This window comes from Athene noctua, chromosome 14 (assembly GCF_965140245.1).
Source record: "Athene noctua chromosome 14, bAthNoc1.hap1.1, whole genome shotgun sequence".
In the NCBI taxonomy this organism is placed as follows: Eukaryota; Metazoa; Chordata; class Aves; order Strigiformes; family Strigidae; genus Athene; species Athene noctua.
The window spans coordinates 7,921,045-7,943,322 of NC_134050.1; the positions used below are offsets into that span (position 1 = coordinate 7,921,045).

At 38.9% G+C, this 22,278-nt stretch overlaps 1 protein-coding gene across 4 annotated transcripts in view; it reads right to left on the reverse strand.

Annotated features, from left to right (window-relative positions):
• Window positions 1-22,278, reverse strand: part of NAV2 (neuron navigator 2) — a 420,599-nt gene that overhangs the window by 76,511 nt on the left and 321,810 nt on the right. For all 4 annotated transcript variants that reach the window (XM_074918582.1, XM_074918578.1, XM_074918581.1 and 1 more), the window contains one exon: window positions 12,938-13,060. In XM_074918582.1, coding sequence (XP_074774683.1) covers window positions 12,938-13,060 — 123 coding nt within the window. The remainder of the gene's footprint in view (window positions 1-12,937; window positions 13,061-22,278) is intronic.

Below are 22,278 nucleotides of genomic sequence, written 5' to 3' on the forward strand. Positions count from 1 at the left end.
CATCAGAACTGAATTGTCTGTAAATACACATTTTGATATATACTCTAATGGTGGGATTTTTTTTCTTGCTTTATTTTTATGACTCCTATTTGACTGCAGGAGACAGATCTGGGGCAGAGGTGAATTGCTGCTCTACCATGCTGACGGCCGTTACTTGGGGAAGCCCGGCCTGCTTGCTGCAGCACGTGGACGATGTACAACCTCAATTTTCTGGTAATGCCATTTTTCATAGGCACTAAATATACAGGCCCAAATGGTTCCCTACTACTCATTTTTTCTTTGAGATGCTGAGAACTTTATAGACCTACCTTCTAACCAAACACAACACCTTTACACCACAGTGGTGACACAAAAGCAGCTTAGAAGCAGTAACTGGAATCCAGTCGGAAATTAATTTTGTTAAAAAGAGGTTTTCAAGCACTCACTCCCTTCCTCTACTTTGGCAAGCTTTAGATAAAACTCTCAAACTGCCAGTTCTGCTACTGCTACAGCAATGTTTTAGAGATGGTTTGGAATTTTTTGATTAAAAATAATTAAATATCCTGTTGGTTTATAAAAAAACCTCGTAACTCTTCACAACACTAAGACTCCCTTGGACCCTTTGTTAATTTTCATAGTTAAATCATCCAGGGGAGATTTGGGAGTTCAAACCTTAATTCTTTCCATCACACTTCTGTGACCTGATGGCTCCACAACAGCCAAGAGTCCAATTAACACCTTTTGGTATCTTGTGTTGATATTATTTCCAGCAAATAATTTGGCAGGAGAGACAGAGAGAAATATTCTTAAAGAAACAACCCAAACAGAGGAGGCCAAAACTGAGATCCCTGCTCCAGTCAGGCACAGCAGAGACCTCAACTTGACTTTTTACATTAGAACCATAGCTCTGTAAAGGAGGGGGGGAAGAACAAACCCTTATTTTCTGTTTTATCCCAGTGCAATAATGAAATCAAAACAGTTTTAAATCAGCCTCTCATCTTTCTGTCCTATTTCAACATTGGCAGAATGTGGTCATCTTGTTAAGGCTGAGCTGTGAAATGGTGTCTCACCTTGCTATCAAAGACTTAACACAGACTAGTACTGATAAAGACAGCTCTATTAGTGAATTCCTCTAGAATTAAGCAGTGGTCATTGGATATCTTTGTTTAGAGACTTTAATGAAGTGAGCTGCACAAGGGACGATAGGATGAAAGAAAACCCAGATTATTAGTTAGATTAATGCAAGCATTCTTATTTTGTATCCTAACAGGTGCACCTAGGAAAGGACGAGGAAAGTCCTTGCCTTCAGTATCAATAATAACGATTCATCTGGAAAACCACTTTCCCTCTAATATGGGATGGTGCTTTGGCTCATAAAGATTTTTAAAGACATAAAGGACAGACTTCCTAGACACTAGTTACAAGTCAGTAAGTGCCAGAAGGTTTTCTTTATAATCACTTTGTTTTCCTTGTGTCCCTTGAATCCATTCTACTTAAGTTATAGCTACAATTCACTATTCCTGAAAATGTCCAAAGAAAGTTTTTTTCTCCCATGATCTCACCCAGCCTCACTTAGCCAAGCTGTAAGTTACCTTTGGCTCTCAGTTTTTTCTTTCTAAAATAATCCCTTGTTCCTAAATGATTTGATAACATATACATTGCCATAATAAACTTAACCGCATTGCCATGTACTGCAAGCTCCCTCACTCCAATGGTGTTAAAATATAGAAGTGAAATCAGAGACTGATGTAATTAAATAAGAGGAGACTGTATTCAAAGTGGGGAGCAACTTTAAGATTCAAACGCTTTTCATGAATGAAGCTGGGTTTCAGTAATGCATTGAGGACAAAGGTAGACATGAAAGCCCACCACTGAAAGCAAAATGCATTGGCTGGAACGAGATAAATGGCTGCAAGAGAAAACAATTTGGTAGCAGAGCGGAAGATGTAGGAAAGGTAAAATAACTGGGTCAAGTATGACTGGAATTGTGGTGGTGGAGACTAGGGAAAACATATGGCATGACTCACAGGAAAGAATGATTATTTTATCAGTCACATGTTTAGCTCGTTACAACTAATGTAAGGTCAAGCCCATAAAAACATGGTGAGAGAGAGAAACAGAATGTCACTAAATCAAGAAACGGTCAGAAGCTACTGCAGAAAGGGACCCAAACTCTAAGCCACAGTATGGAAGACACCTCTGCTTCTACCTTCTGGATGTTGGTGTTGGAGGCCAAACCACCCAGCATGTTTTGACCAAAAGGAATGTCAAGCAACTTAATGTTGCCATATGGCATACTTGCTTTGAATCTGTACTAACCAAAAAATGGCTTGGTGCTTATCGTTAGGAGACAACAAAGAATTTCAACAGAAATCAGAGCACAGAACTCATATCTTGACTTCAGTCTGAAATCAGAGTCTTCTGATTTCAGAAAATTTCTGTCCTTCTTTTGCATGCACATTTAACATTTATGTATAAATGCAGATTTCTTGCAACCACCCAATCCATCTTCTGAGTCCTTTAGTTCAAAAATGCTCTCAAAGCACAGATGGATAAATTCTCTATCTAGGAGCAGACGGAGAATACACACACTCCCAAAATATGGATTAAGTGCAGTATAAGGCTTTCTTGGATGAACATAACCCTCTGTGAACTTCAGTTGGCACAGGACACTCGTATTACCTTCCCAGAGGCTCATGATGGTGATTCTTCCTTCTCCTTTTCCCTCTCCTCTCTCTCCATAGAGATATGCAGTTGTCTACAAATACATCTCTAGCTATTTCCTGATAATATTCCCTTCATCCCTCCTACATTCAAAACAGTTCAGTTTTGCAAATGCAACATTATGTTTCAGACATCTCTGAAAATAAAAGTTAAATCTTTGCATAAAAATGCAAATGAAACATAAAAGTACGCATGTGCATATCAGATAGTATCAAATAACACCAATAGTTTCAAAGAGATGTTTAAGGCATTAAGTCATGTTACGAAGAGTATTTCTAGCTGCAAGTTTCATAACAAGAATAAATCAATCTTGACAAAGAACATGAAAGAGGGAATAAAACCTTTTTGAACACTCAAGGTGGTTTGCTCATTTCCCCTGAACCAAAACGAATGAATTAGTTGATATATATGAAAATTAACTTAGGCTAAAAACATAATCAGAGAAGATAAACTTTAAAGTTAGATTAAAAAGATAAAAAATATTACTTGGGGCTGATGAGAGCACATGGGTAACTCCAGAGTAGCTGCTGAGCTGAGCCTCTGTCAGTTACGAAACAACAACAAAAAACCCCATATAGTTAAAAAGAGCTGACCTCAGCCCTTGGACTTTGCTCAGGCACTAATCAGACTTCCAGTGTTTAGCGCGGATCCTCTGGCTACTTATTGACCATATATACCTGGACACACATAAACCTAGCCTCTAGCTATGTGGTAGTTACTTGGGCTCCCCCTGCTAACTCTGCACACAGGTTTCACACTGTTCCAATATCACTTATGTCCAATTAATTAGTCTCAAATTGCAGCAATCAAGATGCAAAATTCGATGCTTTATTTTTAGTGAGAATATGAAAAACTATTACTAACAAAAACATATTACACACGTTCTCATAATACTGCTGTAACAGCACAATGTAGCTCCAAGTGTTTCCACTGTAGAGCTGCAGTTATTTATCCTGGCCAAATGTGTATTTAACTGTATATACTTTAGCAATATAACACTATCATGTGAAAGCCTGCCTGTTTATATAATAGCAGAGCATTTTTAAGCCCCATGGAGCTGCATTAACACTGGGCTGTTTAAGCCTCAGGATGTTGGTGCTCAACTCCGATAGATCAGGAGCAAAGTGACTACTTGTTCTGTGGAGTCTCAACTTCACTGTGAATCCTATTAGCTGTCATAAAAAGGTCACAAAGTCACGTTATCATAGTGCTGGAAAATCCCTATACCATGAGGAAGCTGAGGAATGGAGAAGAGCAGGACTCACAGATAAGAAGGGTATGGAGCCCCAATTATGGAATTGCTTGTTGGCCAGTAAGGAAGCTATTGTGGCACCAAGGAACAGCCTGATGTAAATGCAGTAGCTCCAAGGGGCAGCAAAAATACAGTTATGCACTTCTGTCCCTGCCACTCCACTCCCTCAACACCCCTTCTGCAAAATGCAGCACAGCTGCCCTCCAGAGCTGGAAAGTCCTTCCAGTGGGGACAGACGTTCATTGCACATGGTCCATATACCCCGATTTCTGCACTTCTGTCTGTGTAGATGTGCATGGGAAATGAGACCTTCCCTTCTCTAAGAAAACTCAGTTACAGTTGGTAGGTAAGGTCTGTGAGAGGAGGGAAAGCAGTGCACCTCTGTGAGCCAGGGAAACAGGGAGTGCACCTTCATTTTATCTGATAATATCTTCTGCCTCGATGAGTGCTAGGTCAGGGACACTTTGGTTTCTTTTCACATCAGTCATCCCAGAAGTATCTCCCTTACTTTATTACCTTCTTAACACAGGAGTTGCCATTCAGGACAGGTGAAGTCTGAGATGACTGCTTATGAAATACATCGCATTTTCAATATGAGCTCAAAGTTGTAATCCCTTAAGCTTCTCCTGCTGTGCTGCAGATGTGGATGTGTATTGGATATACAGGGCTATTAGTACCATCCAATTTGAAACATTTTAGTTAGCTGTGTGAGTTAGTAGTCTCATGTCCTTGTACAGGCAATGGATCAAAGCATCTGGATATCCTGAATTCCTTGGAGGCTTCTCACTGATGATACAGAGGGTGTCCCCTCACCACATCTGCAGTGCCATGTGTGAAAGCTCTTCACTGGATGGGACAAGACTGGGAATAAATGACTGAATATTCGATAAACATAATCAATAGAGTAAAAAAAAAACCCAAACAAAAAAACCCAAGCCAAACTAAAAACTCCAGCAAAGCTCATAAGAGCATGCACAAAGACATGGGCATCCTGTATTTGGACTCAGAATTTTGATATCATTTTCCAAATACAATTACAGGAAACATTCAGCCACTAAACAGAAAGCTTAAAGTCAGGCTATTAACATTAATATTCCTATTAACATGTAAGTCACTACTAACAGAGTATTATTATAATCACAAGAGCATACATAGCTGTAGAACAGAAGCAAAAAAACCTAATGAAAAATTCTAATGAAGTTTTTCCATACAATTACAGACAACTTCAAAGCTCAAACAAACTAAGAAGGGCAAACAAAGACCAAAGGGAGAATCTTAGTTTTTCTGGTAATGAGACATTTAGTAATATGCACAATATTTGAAAAAAAATCATCTGTCTTGAAATTTGCTTTAGCACCACAGTGAGCTTCCATGCTCGTCAAAGAGCCCCGAAGTGAGATTTTTCTTTTGGAGTCTGACAGCTGTCTGCTATTAGTTTTATCTATTCAATCTCCAAATCCCAAACTCAGAGGTTACTGGTGTAGGTCAGTTGTGAGACTATGTTGACTCTCTTGCCATTCGACATGGAAAACCAAATAACAAAGTCTGCACTATGTCAGCAAGCATTTCACATTCTTCGGTTTGTCATGCAAAGCACAAAGACCCTGATACAGTTCAAAATGGTCTTTGTATCTACAATCTTGTTTACCCTTGGAATACAAGCTTAATTTCCCACATGCCTAAAGTGTTTTAAAAGCCACTTCATACAACAGAAAAGACAGTGCTAATCTCTGGCAATGGAACCAGAAATATTGAGGGTTTCAGAAGAGACTCCAAATCAGCAGTTAGATCAACTTTATACTTCTACACATAAAGTGGGTGTGTATGAAAGGAAATGTCACTTCAGGAAAATCTAGTTCCAGTGGTGTAGGATCATGATTTTTGCCATCCCTAGACGCAAATTATTCAGCTCCTTCAATCAGGCAGCTTCTCCTATCTACACAGAATCAGTATTCACAATTCTAGAAGACGTGTAAGGTCCCTTCACTTGTACACATGCCACAGTGCAACCTTCTAGGGGAAGAGACAAACTGTTCATAGTAGAATATATGGGCAAAACCAAAGTCCTAACTTAGCTATAACAAGTTGCTCCCTTGAGGCACCTGCTCCCTTTCATTACCTTTGTAGTGAACTTCAGCTCCTGGCGTAAGCATTTTAACTAGATGCTAGAGGAGAGGTGAAAATACCCCCTAAAATATAAAGGAATGCAGAATCAGAATCACAGCAACGGGCATGACATGAGGAAAAAGGTTTCACCAAGAAAGGAAGTTTCTAAAGCCTAGACCCAGCCTCTCTCTTCAGTGTTTACATCTAAGCAAAAAAGCAGTTCTGAAGAAGGGGTTTAAAACTGTAGTGACAGCCAGGCATGTCAAGATTGCCTAATCTACTAATTTTGGAGAGAACAGCTTGAAATTGCGGGGTGTTTTGTTTGGCCGGTTGGTTTTTAGTGTTGAGTGGTAGAACTGTACCTCCTAATTGGAATAAAGTTCTTGAGAGAGGCAAGGGACTGCTCTCAACTGCCTTGTGCCTGTGGAGCTACTAAAAGAAGAGAAGAACAGGATCATTCTTGACTTGTACACACACAGGTCCTACCTGCTGCAAAATCTGCTTTTCTTTGTGGTCGTGGATACATGGAAAAATCACTCTCCCATAGGAAAACAAATTGCATTTTAAAAAAAGTCAGTTAACTAATAAGCAATAAACTGCTTCAAGTACCAAACCCCCTTCACATCAGCCATACATCTGCTATTGCTACATGACACGATAATCTAGAACCTGGATAGAAATTTTTAAACAAAATACAATTTCTGCTGAAAAATTATCTACTTCCATAAATTGTCCTCAAAACATTTTCTAGCCATCAAAGAGCTCCCAACCTCACTACGTTGATTGTTGGAAACAAACTCTGCTGATCATCACGCCACGAGTAAAATTAGACCAAGCCTGAGAAACAAACAAGTGTGTCCAACATATCTCTGTTCCATCATGCCTCTCTAAAGAGAACTGACACTATCGTCAAATCCTACATAAGTACTTCCCAGAATACAGTATACTTCATCCAGTGTACTATACATAACCCCAAAAGTATGTGCATGGAAAAAAGAAAAAAAAAAAAAAAAAAGTATTACTGTGCCCACTGAGTGAACTCACATGCAAACCACAAAGCTGAGAAGAACCTGGTTACCCAAGGGGGGAAATTCTCACAAAACCACTTAATCTCTGACCTTTTCCTTCTCATCTTCAAGGAGTTCTATAAAGCATCTTCAAAGAATAAACCAGAGTATTAAAATAATAACTCTGGTGGATATTAAAAACCATAGATTTAATAAAGAGACAGCCTTTACAGCCTGTAATAATTTGATCCTTCTCTCCACTTAACCCCTCCATGTTACACAGGTGATAAATCATCGATCTCTCTCTTCTACAGCGCACAAACATCACACCATGCCTTTCCTTCCTAAATTTTCCTCGGATTTTCAGGTATTATCTGATTTAAGAGTTAGTCTAAACTATTAACACAGCCTGGTAAATTTAGAGCAACTGTTCTTCAACTTGTATTTAGTAATGAAAATTTCTGCTTCTGTTTCAGACCTGAAGAAAATCTTGTGTGCCCAGAAGTTTGTCATCTTTAGCCCACTGAAATGGATCTGACAAAAGATGTTGCTTCCCTTGACTAACCTCGCCTTGTTTGAAAGTGGAAAATATTTTTTTCCTTTTGGTACTGATAACTTCAGCCCTCGGGTATAGCTACTATACCTTTGCTTTCAACTACTATTTGTTGCTTAACTTTGCAATTACTTTATGCAACCTAAACTCACTTTGGACTGCAGCTTGTAAAAAAATTCCTTGGAAAATAAAAGTATATGGTATTGTGATTCTAATCAGCAGATCCCAAGGCCATAAACTTCAAAGAATCTTTGCAATGTGAATTTCCCTGTTTTTGAGAGTCGGTTTTCAAGATAAATGTGGGATCTTTCAAAGACAGAGAGATAGGTATCTATAGGTACCAAGGTACAGCTTGCATTTCAGAAGTAGTAGTATTTTTTCTAAGTGATAAAATCCAAACAGATGGTCCAGCAGAGTAGAAGATCTGTTAGGCATGAGTAATTTCACCAGTCCTGTGACTCTGCTGTTAAGCAACTATATGTGGGCACATATTTACAAATTGCAGTGATTCACAGGACAGATACAGTGAGCAATGAATGCTCAGGTGTTGGCACTTACTTTCTGATCTATATTATCTTAAAACAATTTAGAGACTTTAAAATTATTTTCTAGAAAACGATATTTAATTAGTACATAGGATCCTTATATATGAGTGTTCCACTGTCCTAGCAAAAAACCCCAAACCACCACCACCACCAACAAAAAAAACCTGAAGGGAAAAGTAGAATTTATAAATTATTTTAGTCATAACAACTGAATGCAAGTACAATTGCCAGGGCTTTCTGGAAGTGAAGGAAAAGTCAACTGATGGCATGAAATCTTCCTGGTAAGAGTAGTAACAGCTTGGCAGCAACTTTCTTAGCTGAGATCTCCTGAGGTCTGCAGATGATTTCAATGAATATGGGTTACTCCTCCTCCTGAGAGAAGGGACATCCTCCCTCCACAAACCCATTCACATGAAATACCAGACAAATCTCCCTGCAAGTTCATTTACTGTGAAACTCCACAAACACTTATGTCAACACTCCTGAGGGAACACTGCAGGAGCAGGAGATGCTGTGCAGAAAGGAGATGATGGGAATTCCACCGCCGTATCTATTTCTATGTATTTTTAAAACAGTTGGGTCCATCTGATGTTTAAGATAGAACTCAATCATGTTTTAACATTTTAAGACAAAGACTATCCAGCCTATGTGCCTATATGTTTCTATTCCAGACAAATTTTCTCTGTTTTTCACCTTTTCTTATATGCATCATGTTACCACTGCTAGAGTAGCAAAACCACAGTAATGTTGAGATGGGCAGTAATGGGGTAGTATTGCTAACAGATATTCTCTGTGAATAAAGGACTGAACTCATTTGTAAAGGCAGGAAATGCAGACACCTTCATTTAATTTTAGCTGCATTGTCTCGGTTAAGAAGAAAAACTGAAAATACATGCTCAGGATTTAGAACTGTCTTATCCTACTATAAAACTGCATAAAGGATACCTTAACAAAATTTTATTTTTACCATGGTCTACAATAAAGGATATTATAACACTTTTCCATGGTCTATAATAAAGTAGCACCTAAAAAAAAGAAATTTTGATACAGCTTCTTATGTGATACCCATCAACACTGTGTCTGTAATCCTGCTTTCAGTGGAATTTGCATCCTTCCAAAAGCAATGACACCTCCTTCCCTCCCCACTTTTCAGAACAGGCCAGTATTGCCCCCAACTTGATAGCCTGCTTCAACTTGCTTTTCAGCTCTTCTGAAGCCTGATCGAAGTTCTCATGGTTATGAAGGCAGTCCAACAATCTCCCTCCAGCCCTGAACACTAACCCATACTTTCAGTAATCTCATCTCTGTAACAATATTCAAGAAATTAAATTGCAGTTAGTGAATTTAAACATACTCCAGTCAAAGGGTTTTACTCCATGAATGCATGTGAAGTGCTGTCTACTACCTGAGCCAAGACACATAAATAACCTTAATCTGTTTTTATAAAATGCAAAATAACAGCAAAATACTACTCTTCAGCTATTTCTGAAAGCTGTAATTCTTACCATTTGCAGAAATTACTATAAAGCATAGCATCTGAAAAAATCTGCATTCAATGAAATTCTTATTAATAGCGATATATCCATGCTCTTCATGGAATGTCCTCTGGTTTTCTGCTCCGTTTCTGCTTTACTCCCAGTTCTTTTTTCCTGGCCATCTCCTCTCCTGGTTTCACGGTTTCCTCTGGGATTATCCAAAAATTTTGCCAAAATCAGGAAATGCTGCCAGGAGCCAGGAGTCACAAGTCCTAAGAGTGAAACTGAGTACAGTCTTGTTTCTAAGAGTGTGACAAGACTGTCACTGTAGTCATCACAGATCTGAACCATGATACAGAAACACTCTTGAAGAGCATGCTCAGCACCTGAGACGTGTCTTACCTACAGCCCACCAATGCTGTAGCTGTTGGAAGTACCAAGACAACATAACCTGCTATCTGCTGAGACAGGTCCTCATAGTCAGAAGCTGGGAAGACCTTTTTATGCCTTACACTCTTATGCAAAGACATGTAATGAATGCGACCTCAAATTAAACTGTAAATGGAAAACAAGTTAATCATGCTTGGAAGTAGTTATTTAAGCACTTAATCACAGAGGATTTTCTAAAAAGTCATATAGACATTTCCCTAATAGCAGCACTAAAGTTACTCTTGACAAGCTCACATTCATTAATATAGTATCATGTCCTATTCACAAGGATATGATAAATCAGCACAGGTCTGAATTGTCTAAATAATAGGTTATACAAGCAAGCAATTACAGACAGATTTACTCAAATCTAAGTTTCACATTTCCTCCCTCTTATCTATATGTATAAATGCAAGTTAGATATATGACAGTAAGGGCAGAATTTACTGTCAGATCAAGCAGCTGCACCTGACAAGGTGAAAACAAATAATCAGATGGTACACATCAAGCCCATATATATATATGACAAACCCATAGGTGCGTAATTCTCAACCTTTAAAAAAAAAAAATCACAAACTAAATAAAAAGGCATTTTTAGTGCCTTTTTTTCATTAAAAACGCCTTTGTTCTATGCAAACACAAATTGCCTCAAAGTGAATAAAGAAGCTCAGCTGTGTTGGGCAATGATTCCATTAACCTTGCAATCAAGCATTAAATTAAATTGCCTTGTTTGTATTTCCCTGCTACAGGGGAAAATGTACCTTCTAAGGTCTGTTTTATGTTACCAGAGCCAATGAGTAAAAGCTTCACAACTAAACTTCTATATACAGTAACACAAGAAACTAAACAAGTAAGCATACTGAAAAAATGCCTCTGATAACTTTTTAATGATTAACCTTATACTCTAAGGTTCATAGCCTGTCACACTCATTCTCCCATGCATTCAATTAACATCTGCTTTGAACAAGTTAAATGTAAGCTTCATACGCTTTCTAGGTGTACTAATAAAGCAACTCAGCACTCCTGCTTGCTGCCTCCATTCACAGAAAGAAGAAAGCGATTCATTACTGCACCATTCTATTCAAATCCTTTTCCTTATGCCAATTTTCACCCTGGAAAACTGTTGCTCAAACCAAGATTAAGTTTTCGTTTAAACTGCACGTCATGATCACCCAGCAACCAAAGAGGAGCTATTTTCAAATCACTACCCTATTGTCAGAAAACTCTGCATAAGGTGAGTAGGCTTACATTCTAAAAAGAAAAGACTAAATCAAAACAACAGAGAATAATGCCAGCAACCCTGGGACCAAGGATAATTTTTCTGTGATCTCATGTTGCAGCAAATTGTGAGCCATACGAAGTCTTTATAGTATGTAAAGTCCACCCCCTCGATGTGAACTGAGAGAATGATATTCAAAGCTGAAACAATTGACATAAATTAGGGATTGCATTTCAGTGTATCACAATCCCATTCTAAGGGGGATATATTTAAACACACAAATAGTCTTTCTTGTTGAACATACATAATGGGTCCTGATGTGTGGTGGCTTCAGGGAAGGAGCTTAGCAAATAAAGTATGAGAATAATTTACATGCCAAGAGAAAGTGTTGTAAGCACAGAAAATATTGGCTAGGGGAAGGAATCAGTGACAAGGAATGCATCACTAGCTCTCCAGAAGGCTGACTGTTACTTAAACAATAATACAATTCATATTAGACCAATTCTGTATTGTAAACAGATAGTTTCTGTTAATGTGGCAATGTTCAGAAGCCACAGCAACAGATGAGGATGATACCTGATTAGCCTTCAGTTACATCACCAGGCAGCAATGCCTTCACCCACCGTCAACCAGGAGCGAGTGCTGTTGGCTGAGTACGGGTTTCAAGTCACAAATTTCAGAGAGAGAGAGAGATATGAGCTCTTGAAAAATCCAGGCATATTTTGCAACTGGCAAGCATATGTTGACTCGGTAATTGAAACTGAGCTGAGGTTCTCTGAAAGGTTTTAGCTCTTTTGTTTTGATTTACCATCCTGCTCTTTACTAATATCAAGAGGACACCTAAGCAAATTTAGTATGGTTTTCTTTGAACACAAGGCTACATTCTCCATCACTTCTATTTCCTTAGTAATCTGTGCATCACTACCAAGAAAGTATCAGTCATACCAAATGCAGTCAACTGCATTATGTCCCAGGAAAGACTTATTTATTGATAAAACAAAAGGAGAAAAAACTTTTAGTTCAGAAACAGCTTCAAACCTGTAACTCAAAATCCATGTTTTATACTTAGGGGCCCCTCACGAAAGAAAAAGGATACAAGTTCACTTACTACATCAACAGTAATGCTCATCAGGCTTTGGGTTTGGAAAGGAAAGAAGCAGCAATAGGCTCACGCCATTAAAAGCAAAAGTATCTCAGCTCTAACAGAAAACACGTCTCATTACTGTCCATTTCCCCAGCTTCCTTTATGATTGCACTCCCATAAATTATGGATTTTTAGTCACCTAATTCTTGATCTTTGGCCTTGACCATTCACACTGAATCACTGGATTTGGAAGAATCAGTGGAAATGAGAAGCCAATTAGGTCTTTTTTATTTCAAACACTATTAAAATAGAAGTTTTAAGTTTTCTTATGTTGTGTTCTGCCCACAAAAACCCAGATAAGATTTCAGCAGAGCAATCAGAAGACAGAAAGCCAGCATTTATCCTGACACCTCTGTCAGCCTAAAATACTCTGGGAGAAGCTTATGTAGACTTATTCAGTATCTGAATTTCCAAAGCTATTTAATCTCATAGATTCCATAAGCATTAAATACAGCATGAAACAAATAATCCATTATATACAAGTATTTGCTGGATGAGACTTACCTGTCAGCATCTCCGAGTCCCAGTGAAGTGTTACGCTGCATGGTCTCCCGCACCGCAGCCATGCCATCAGGCAGACGGTTTAGCCTTCGAGTATAGAGGCCCAGACCCCCATCAGTCATGTATCTTTAAAAGAGCAAAACAAAACGTCATGTTTAGTAAAACAACAAAACATTCAGATATTATTGTAGCTCCTATCTTCTGCATGTTTTTAACACTGTATATTGTAATTTCCCCACTTTTAAATTAAGAATACTACTTGGAATATGAAGCAAGGAAAACTTTATTCTTCATTAGATCAGAGATATTTTGTGTTTCTCATTGTTCTCCATTGCATCCTAAACTCCCTCTCATCCATAAGAATTGAATTTCAGTTTAACAGTGACAAAGGAAAAATTCTTAACTTTCACTAAGGATGCCTAGATGGAAGTAATTTAATATTTGTGCATGCTGTCATTAATGATCCCTTCCCATCAAAAAAATGCATGGTTTATACCATCCTGAACTGTTTTGCGTGGGCTAAAACAACATGATGGAAATCTCAACCCTTTTACAAGTTAACTGCAAAAATCGAATTCATCCTAGATTTTGTCAGTGATCCATGAACAGTAGTAGCCGAAGAGTAGCCCAAGATTTATTGTGAAAAATCAAAGTTGCAGCATGAATGAAAAGTTTTTTCTGACCTTGTTTTGGCTCCTACATTGTACTCTGTCTGTAACTGTGACCTAGAGACATCTGCATTTAAAAAGTGTTACTATTCTCAGATATTAAGACGTGCCAGGTGTATGCATGACACTTCACAAATTGCTAAGATAGCACATTTCTTACTTTCTAGTTTAGACAAATGAAAATTGAAACTTAAATTGAGCAGCAAAGACACATGGTGGACAAGAACTGATCATCAGGAGCTCCTCACAACATGCAGATTGTGTCATCCAGCATTTTTGGTGAAGCCTGTATCAATGCAGACAGCAATAGCCATTATGCAGTGTCACTTCAGGATGTGGTGGTAACCAAGAAAGGGAAGTTTTAAAAACTGTCCAACTACCCAGCACTTTGCTTCAGTTTATTAATATTTTAATATACTAAAACTGAAATTAAGAAGTTACTCCAATCTTCCCTTCTCGAATAGTTTTCTCAACGAGCTGCCCTACATCACTATCTCAATAATGTTTAAAATATTTTGTTTCACAACAGTAGTATGTAAATGAGTTTCAACTGTCAAAATAAAAGAGGAGAATTTATCTCTTGGTTTAGCTTAATTTCTTTAAATACTTCAGACTACAGATATATGTGAGCTAGCTTTAAACTAGAAAGGCAAGTCGCATTCACCTCTCAAGACGAGCGAGCCCTGTGCTACCACCACTGGTCCATCAGCCCAGGTACATCTACGTGAGCAGCACTGACAGTTGTGTAAACACACTGTAAAGATTTTCATGCACCTGAGACTGAAATGACTCTAACAACTCTAGCAATACGCCTGCTTTCTCTGGCAAACTGTTGGACATGTAACATACCTCACTGAGTTTGGAGTTTATGGGATTGTATCCTCTTAATCCTTTAGCCACTCTTAGCAAATCGACAGCAGCCCACAGAATATCCAGACACACAGCACACCCTCCTCTTGCTTAACAAGGCACAGAGGTTTTTCCCTAACAGCAAGACACCCTCATCCGCAGCAAGAACGGACAGATGCTCCTAGCTGCAGCCACCAATGCCTCTGCCAGCAAGACCTTACTGCAACAGATGTACTTCACTCGAGTCAAATTCGATTACTACATTTATAAAAACAGGATGGCAGAGAGTCAAGAAGCCTTGCACAATCTGCTGGTTAGCATTTCAGTCAGATGTATAAATCTGCGCAGGGCCTTCCCAGGAAAAACCCGGAGTCTCTCTGGGGAGTCTAACAAAGAGGTTGCTAAGCTCAGAAAGTCAGACACAAGAGTATTCTCTGTTCAGCAAATCTGTGGGGACATGATTCTCCAAACTCATAAACAAAGACTACAAAACACAAGGGGCAGTTACACTGCAACTCATGTGGAATTTGCCTTAGGTCTAGCATTTTAACTTTTGTTTGACACAGTATAAATATTTTATTGTGGAAGAGTATTTTTTCCCTAAGCTACTAAAATAAAAGAAAGGGGGGGAAAAAAGTGGAGCTTGAGACCGTATCGTTATACAAAGAGGCAAGCAGCATTTTGCAGAAACGTCTAATGTACATACACTAATTGGTTTACTGCACATACTTGTCTGCACACGAAACACGTTTTTGTATGAATACCCGTTGTACATGCACTGGAAAACGCAGCTTTCGGCTTTGCTGTCAGATTTCTGGCATATGTCTAGTTCTTTGATAAAAAAGAACAACTACACCTGAGATGGTTTGTTCTCTGTACTTATTACTCAGAATTCTAACACTCACCGAATATGTGAAATGAAATATATTACTCTTTAAGAGTTAGCCATGCTGAAATCAATGGAAAACCTCTTCACTAGCATCAACAGATTTCATCCCCTGTGTAGCAGCTCAGCAAGATGTTAGATTGGAATAATTCGGCAGTTGCATCAAACTGAAAACAGGCAGTTTTCATTGGTTTTAAGCACTCATAAATCTTACAGAAGTCAATGGAACCTGGATGCATTTGGCATCTTTGACAACTAGATTGTGAGTTTTTCTAACCAAGACCCTGTAAAAATGTACATAGATGACGACTTTTACCTGCTATACCAACAGGACAAGTTTCTTACATGCCAGAACAACACAAGATAGATTTTTGTATTTTGAAACAGGTTTGTGTAATCACAGATTGAAAGTTTTATATCTTTTTTTTTTTTTTTTTTTAATTACACGCAATGTCCTCTACCCAGGAATGTTTAATTCCAAAAAGATGCCAAAACCAACGATGCCTCAAGTCCTGCATGCAACAGTGAGGTGAAAGAAGGAGGAAAGGTACTAGTTTATACATTCTGTGGAGAAAAATACATTTCCAATAAATACACTTGAAAATAAATAAAAAGTAAATTCTCTTCTATCCATTGGTTATTACAAAGGAGATTAAAAGTTACTGCTGCCACAAACTTCCAGCCATTGCTTTCTTTTCCTTCTTCCTCTTCATCCCTTCACACTTAACATCGTTTCGGCTCTCAGAAACCATCTTGCCTTTATGAATACAACGTCACTATTGCTGCAGATTTTTGCTTTATGAGAAAGGAGAATATAATGAAGGTATATTTTTCTAAAGACAATCCTATAAGGTTTTACTCAGGGAGGAATAAAACCAGGAAATACTATCCTGCCTGTGTATAATTCTAACAGTATTCAACACTAACTGAATTTATTACCCTATCATACACCTACACAATACGGAATGCCGGTATGCTAGCCTCTGCTCTACAATGACCCACTCCACTTCAAACAATTGTATTAGGCCAGTTATTGATTAGGTGTAACTTTTCTTATTAAAAAACATGACAAATTTGTACTAGATGCCTTGCCAGATTCATGAATCGTTAAGAACTCTACAAGCACATTCAGTGCAAAAACAAGCACTTCAAAGTATGATCAGGAAAAAAGCACAGTGTCCAGACTCTGTGACTTTTATACAGATGAGTAAATTCCACACGTTTGAAAAATTTAATAGCTTTAGGAATGGTACCAACAGCCAATGGGGAATGACTGCCTTTAATGAAGTCGAATATAATAACGCTTAATGAATGGACAGTGAGGATGGTTAAAAGTAGTTTCTGATCTTTTCAGGAAAAAATGCTTAATACTCATCTCAATAGTTTCACTCTTCATCAGAAAAGAAACAAAATTAACCAAATTTCTCTGAATATGAAAAGACTCAGGTTGAACAAGAGCAGTATTATGCACTTCTAACACAGAACTGGAACTTAGAGCCCGCTTTCTAGGTGACACTTTTTTCTATAAGAAAGTGGCTCCCTGCCCTGTTTTACAGGCATAAAGTAATTTGTTTTGGAGTTCCCTGGACAATGTGGACCTTTGAACTTCTCTTTTCTTTATCCAGATACGCCTTTTCTGTGCCTCTGAAATTCTGAATGCTGTAATAAGTCCTTCCAAGTGCAATATTTTTAGGGTATTTTTGATGCTGAAGTGATTTATTTCCCTTTCCTGAAAGGCACGCTGAGGAAACAGGAACGGGTTATGTCAGGGATCTGTAAAACCCAGCGGTCTGAGTCACTTGTCTTCTGTCCGCACTCCCTACTTACCCACTTATCCAGCCAGCCAACAGCACACCTACTTTTATGGTCTGACAACTCTACCACTTCATATATATTCATTTCACTCCTTAATGTATGAATATGAATTTTCCAATTTTGAAAATAGATAGCCGAGAGACAGGCATTCTTTACTTAAGTATTAGAAACAGAAGGAGCAGCAGGTCAGTCAGCAGCACACAACAGTCCAGGCAAGCCTACCCTGACCTGCTCAGCAGCACATGGCTCCCTAATCCCAAATCCACAAGCAGGAGAGCAGCAACATGCCCCAAAACTGGAGCTGACTTTGGCAGCTCAGGTGCTCCTGCCTTCTTCTTGGTGCTTTGGATTCAAGGTTAGTTTGGAAATAGCTGCCCAGGTGCCTCCTGGCAGCAGACTTGCCCAGCAACCCAAGTGCTTGAAACTTGAAGAAACAAAAAACTTATAGGAATTACAGTTTTTGGACTATTCTGTGCACCAACATCCGCTTTGACACGCCAAAATGTTCTCTTTTAGCTGCAGCAATAGCTCTGTTATCCTTAATGCTTACCTTTAAATGTTTCTTTTCACTAGGCTTCATCTGCCTTGTCATTACAGTCAGTTAAAACAAGATCAAGAGGCTTAACAAGCTTTGAGTATCAAAGGAGTCTAACTTTGCCAGTTGCTAAAAACCAACAGCAGAAAATTCTCCAATGCTGTTTTGGAAATATGATGAGACCAAAATGACCCTGCTATTGCAACCAGGAATATGTTCCAAATCTGACTGAAAAAGAAATTCTAGCCTAACAGCAGGATGATGGCAACCCCAAATTTCTCAGTTTAGTATGAATTTGGTCTGTATTTTCCATTATGACATTGGAATTAGACCGTATGACCTTTCCCCATGTTTCTCCACCCCAAGTCTTTCCGCCTGTTGTTCTTACCTGACTACTCTCTGTTACGATGCCCACCACACTGGCACAGTACTTGATCTCTCTAACCAAAGGGCTGAACATAAACCCCGTCTACAAGGCCTGTCGCTGGTTTGAATTCCATTCTTTTATCTACGGGAATTTCAACAGTGGTATACAGGAAAAGGATTAGGTCCTGAGCTTTCAGGTTGGGTCTGCAAACTCAACACCCAAATCCTTAACATTAGACCAAATATTACCTTTCAGGTTCACAGAAACACAAACCTATTGCTTATTTCATCCAAAATTAATAGACTTTTAATAATAATCAATAACTACTTGCAATTAACAAACTAACAAATGAAGTATGAATTGTTTTGAAGATGCTCAAACCCAAAAGTGGAGTAAATGCAGAAAAAACAGTGACTTGCAGTCTCAAAAATCCTATCATTGCTTGGAAGAAGCAGATATCTGTTCCACTAATGTGTAAGACTGGAAAAATGAGATTATGCAAACTTAATAAATTTCATAGTTTACTTGGAGAAACCTCTCACCTGTAAATCACTAATCACATGAATGGTAGCTGCTTATTCTCACTGTCCAAACCAGTCCAGACACAACACAAGTTCATCCCCATTAACTACTTAATCCTCCGATCTTCTGGGAAAAAAAAAAAAAGAAGAAACCTACAGAAAGAAGTGGCATCTGTGAAATCAATACTTTTCTGTTTGGAGATGTATTAAGACTGCCTGGCATACAAGTCATTTGGCAGTCATCAGGTAACACTTTTATGGCATTGCTGCCCAGGGCTAAATTTATTTCTACTTATCTTCTCAGCTGGGTCTCCCTTTCAAGAAGTCTGCAGGCTTGTTGCTATAAAACTTGCATTTGCTAAGGGAAGGATTTCCAAGGACTGTGTAGCCTGGAAGGGATTTGGGTGGCTGCTGTCACTCCAGGTTAGATCTCATACATGCCCCCACATCTGTTCCCTCCAGGACAATGGCTTCTTACCACGCTTCCGAAGAAACCAGTTTCCTGTGGAATTAGCAGTCTTAAACAGATGTAGTTTAAGAGAAATTGTCAGTATATAAGAGAAGAATATTAGACTGAAAAAAGGCATCTCTTACATCACTGTATCCATTCCTGTTTCAGAGGAGACTCGTCTGTTATATAATCCTCTTTCCAACACTTGCTCAACCTGTCCGCCAAGTGCACCTTAAACTTAAAAACACCTTCCTCTCAAGGAAGAGGCTCGCTTCAGCATAATTTTAAAAACTCTTTTAGAAATCTTGCCAGCCCATCCATGAGGATGACATGGATTAGGCAGTGAAAAGCATCCATTTAAGATAACCGGACTTTCAAAAGCTAGAGTTAGTAGAATAAGATTATTTTGAAATTTTTATATTAAATATAAATACTATTTTACATTCTCCTTGATTGCCTCAATTTCTCTCTCTTTCTTTAGGCTGTTAATGAGACAAAAGGATCGGTTAAAGATTTACTTACTCCTCTTCATCTATCTTGGAGTTGAACAGCCCTTCAGAAATGAACGGAACACTGTATCTTGAAGGAGAACCCTGGCTAGGACAATGAGACCTCAAATGGCAATATTAACTGGTAACAGCCCCCAAAACAGGCTTCAAAGAAGCCAGATGATTAACATATGTACAAGAAGATAGCAAGACCTGAAAAAACTCATGGGAAGAGACTAGGACAGGTCCTCCCCAGATTTCATGGAGGAATTTGGACAGTGACTCTTCAGTGACTTTTCTAGGAGACACAAGGGCTTCATTAGAGCATTAGGATTAGAAGAATTTTTCCCCTTGTAACCAAATGACCTGCAAAAGCTTAATTATGTTTAAAAATATAGTCTTGCTTAACTATATTTATTGCTGTTTCCCACATATTTCCCAAACTGTATCTTTAATTCTGAGCAGGTTTAGTTCAATTCCGTGAGACCAAATTAATCCTAAATCGTGTGATTTAGAGGCCTTGGTGTAGAGCTGCAAGAGTGGCCTGTATGCAGAAACTGGGCCACAGCAGATGCTAAATCTGGAGTCTACCACAAAGCCTCTCTAGCCCAAATCCAACCCAGCATACCCAGATTGAAGGTGAGCAGCACGAAAAGGTAATTAAAAAAACCCTACTCCCTTCTCTGTGTGATGAGATTGAAATCCACATTACTCATCTCACAGAAGTCATCATCTGACAAGTGGACTACCCTAACATTACCACCACACCAAATGCTCTCCAGAGGATGGAAAAGGGCAGCAGTGATACACCTGACTGGGGCGGGGCCAGTGAAACCCAAATGGGTCACTACACTGGAAGGTTCACTGGTACAAAGGGGAGTAAATCACAGCACAGCCACTGCAGCATTCAGCAGGAGGAAGGGCTAAGCCCTGGGGTTCCAATTCCCAGACAGCTTCAGAAATCTGCCCAGCCATTCACTAACATAGAACGAATGACCCATCCTGGGACAGGCGACCAAAGACAGTAACTGACAAAATGAGGTAGACAAGACTGGAAAACACCCAGGACGTTCATTCCTTCAGGTGTGCACCCCGGTGAAACAGGGGTGAAAACACATTACTTAAGACAATGATCCCACCCACCAAGCACTGGCTGCCGGCCTGGAGCAAGCTGAAGATCCCCCAGAGTTGGGCAGCTGTTCAATAGGGTTTTGCATATGCCAATTTTGATTTAAATGCCTAAATCCTTTCTCAGAATCTGTTTCAATGAAAATCACTGAAATAAGCTATAGAAATAGTGATCCATTCTGCATCGTCTTTAATTTTCTTAGGGAGGGGAATGACATGCAACCAAAGAGAAGCAACAAGGGAGCGGTGCTGCTCCTCCACAGGTGCTCAGCAGGGTCAGCAGCGAAGGAAGAGTCACCCCACAGGGACTATCGACTCCCTCAGCCTCCTCCGTGCCTACAGACCATCCACATCGACCAACTGTGTATGACTGCATCCCCCTCTACTGGCTAGCCCCAGAGTGAGACTGGGTTTCATCCTTCAGAAGCTGTCCTTTTGCTCAAATTACAAAAACCTGTTGGCACTGAAGCAGCAGTTCAAACACTGCTGAGGTGTTTATTACAGAAGCAAGCCCAGCGTGGGATAATGGCTATTAAATGGAATTTTGGTAGTCCTTGACAATAGGACAGTATGTACTAAGTAAGCAAAAAATACAACACACCCCAAGTCGAGAGTTCTCTTTACTGACCTATGGCCCTTTTTAGCAGTATATTGAATAAAAAGCTTGATTCCAGCTTATCTAACATTATGACTTATAAGCCTACAATGTCTTCCTACACTGAATGCTACTCTGCAGGAAAAGTTCTATGAGAGCGATTTATCGGAGATACCATTTGTCGTAAACGACCAAACACTGTTTTATGGATGAAGCTGACACCAGAATCATCCCTGAACTGAGTGCAGTATTTAAGAATATTTAATATCATATACAACATTAATAATATTGAAAATCCTTATGTAATATTCTAGTCGTGTCTCTGGTAAAGAACTGTAAGTGCAGTTCTTGGAATAAGAATATTATTTTGATTTAAACACTGCCATAATTTTTTCTTTTCATTCTCCCAACACCAGGACATCTATGACAAAGTCCAAAAGCTAGTTCTGAACCAGCTTCAATACAGCTTACTAAGAAGTCAGAAGTCAAGGTTTCCTAATACATTTTCGTAAAAGTAAAAATTTTGAGTTCACTTGCCTGACCCCTTCATTATTTGCATTAATTATCTATTTACCATATATAGCTACAATTCTACAGTGTTGAAAAGATGAAAATGTAAGAAGCCAGTCCCAGCAGACAGAAGGCAGTTTAAATAAACACTCCGCTCAAACAGAGAAGAAAAATAAAATAAACCTGCTAATGATTCTCAGTCATGTTGAAGTGTTATAGCCATATAAGGAATGCAGTTTTACCCATCGACTATCTTCAGATGAAATATTATCACTAAAATCATACCATTTAAAGAGCAACGTCCAGTAAAACGACTAACCCACTGTAACTCAAAGCATACAGAAAAAATACAGTGGCAATGACTGTGGCAAAAAATAGGCTGAAAAAGACTATATCTAGCATTGAATCAGTGTACGGGGTGAACAGGCTCTCATTCAGACCATGATTACTACAGACACTCTTGATTTCTAGCCAGCCACACGTTACCTGGAGGAGCAACCAACCCTGTTGCACACAGCTTAGATTGAAACG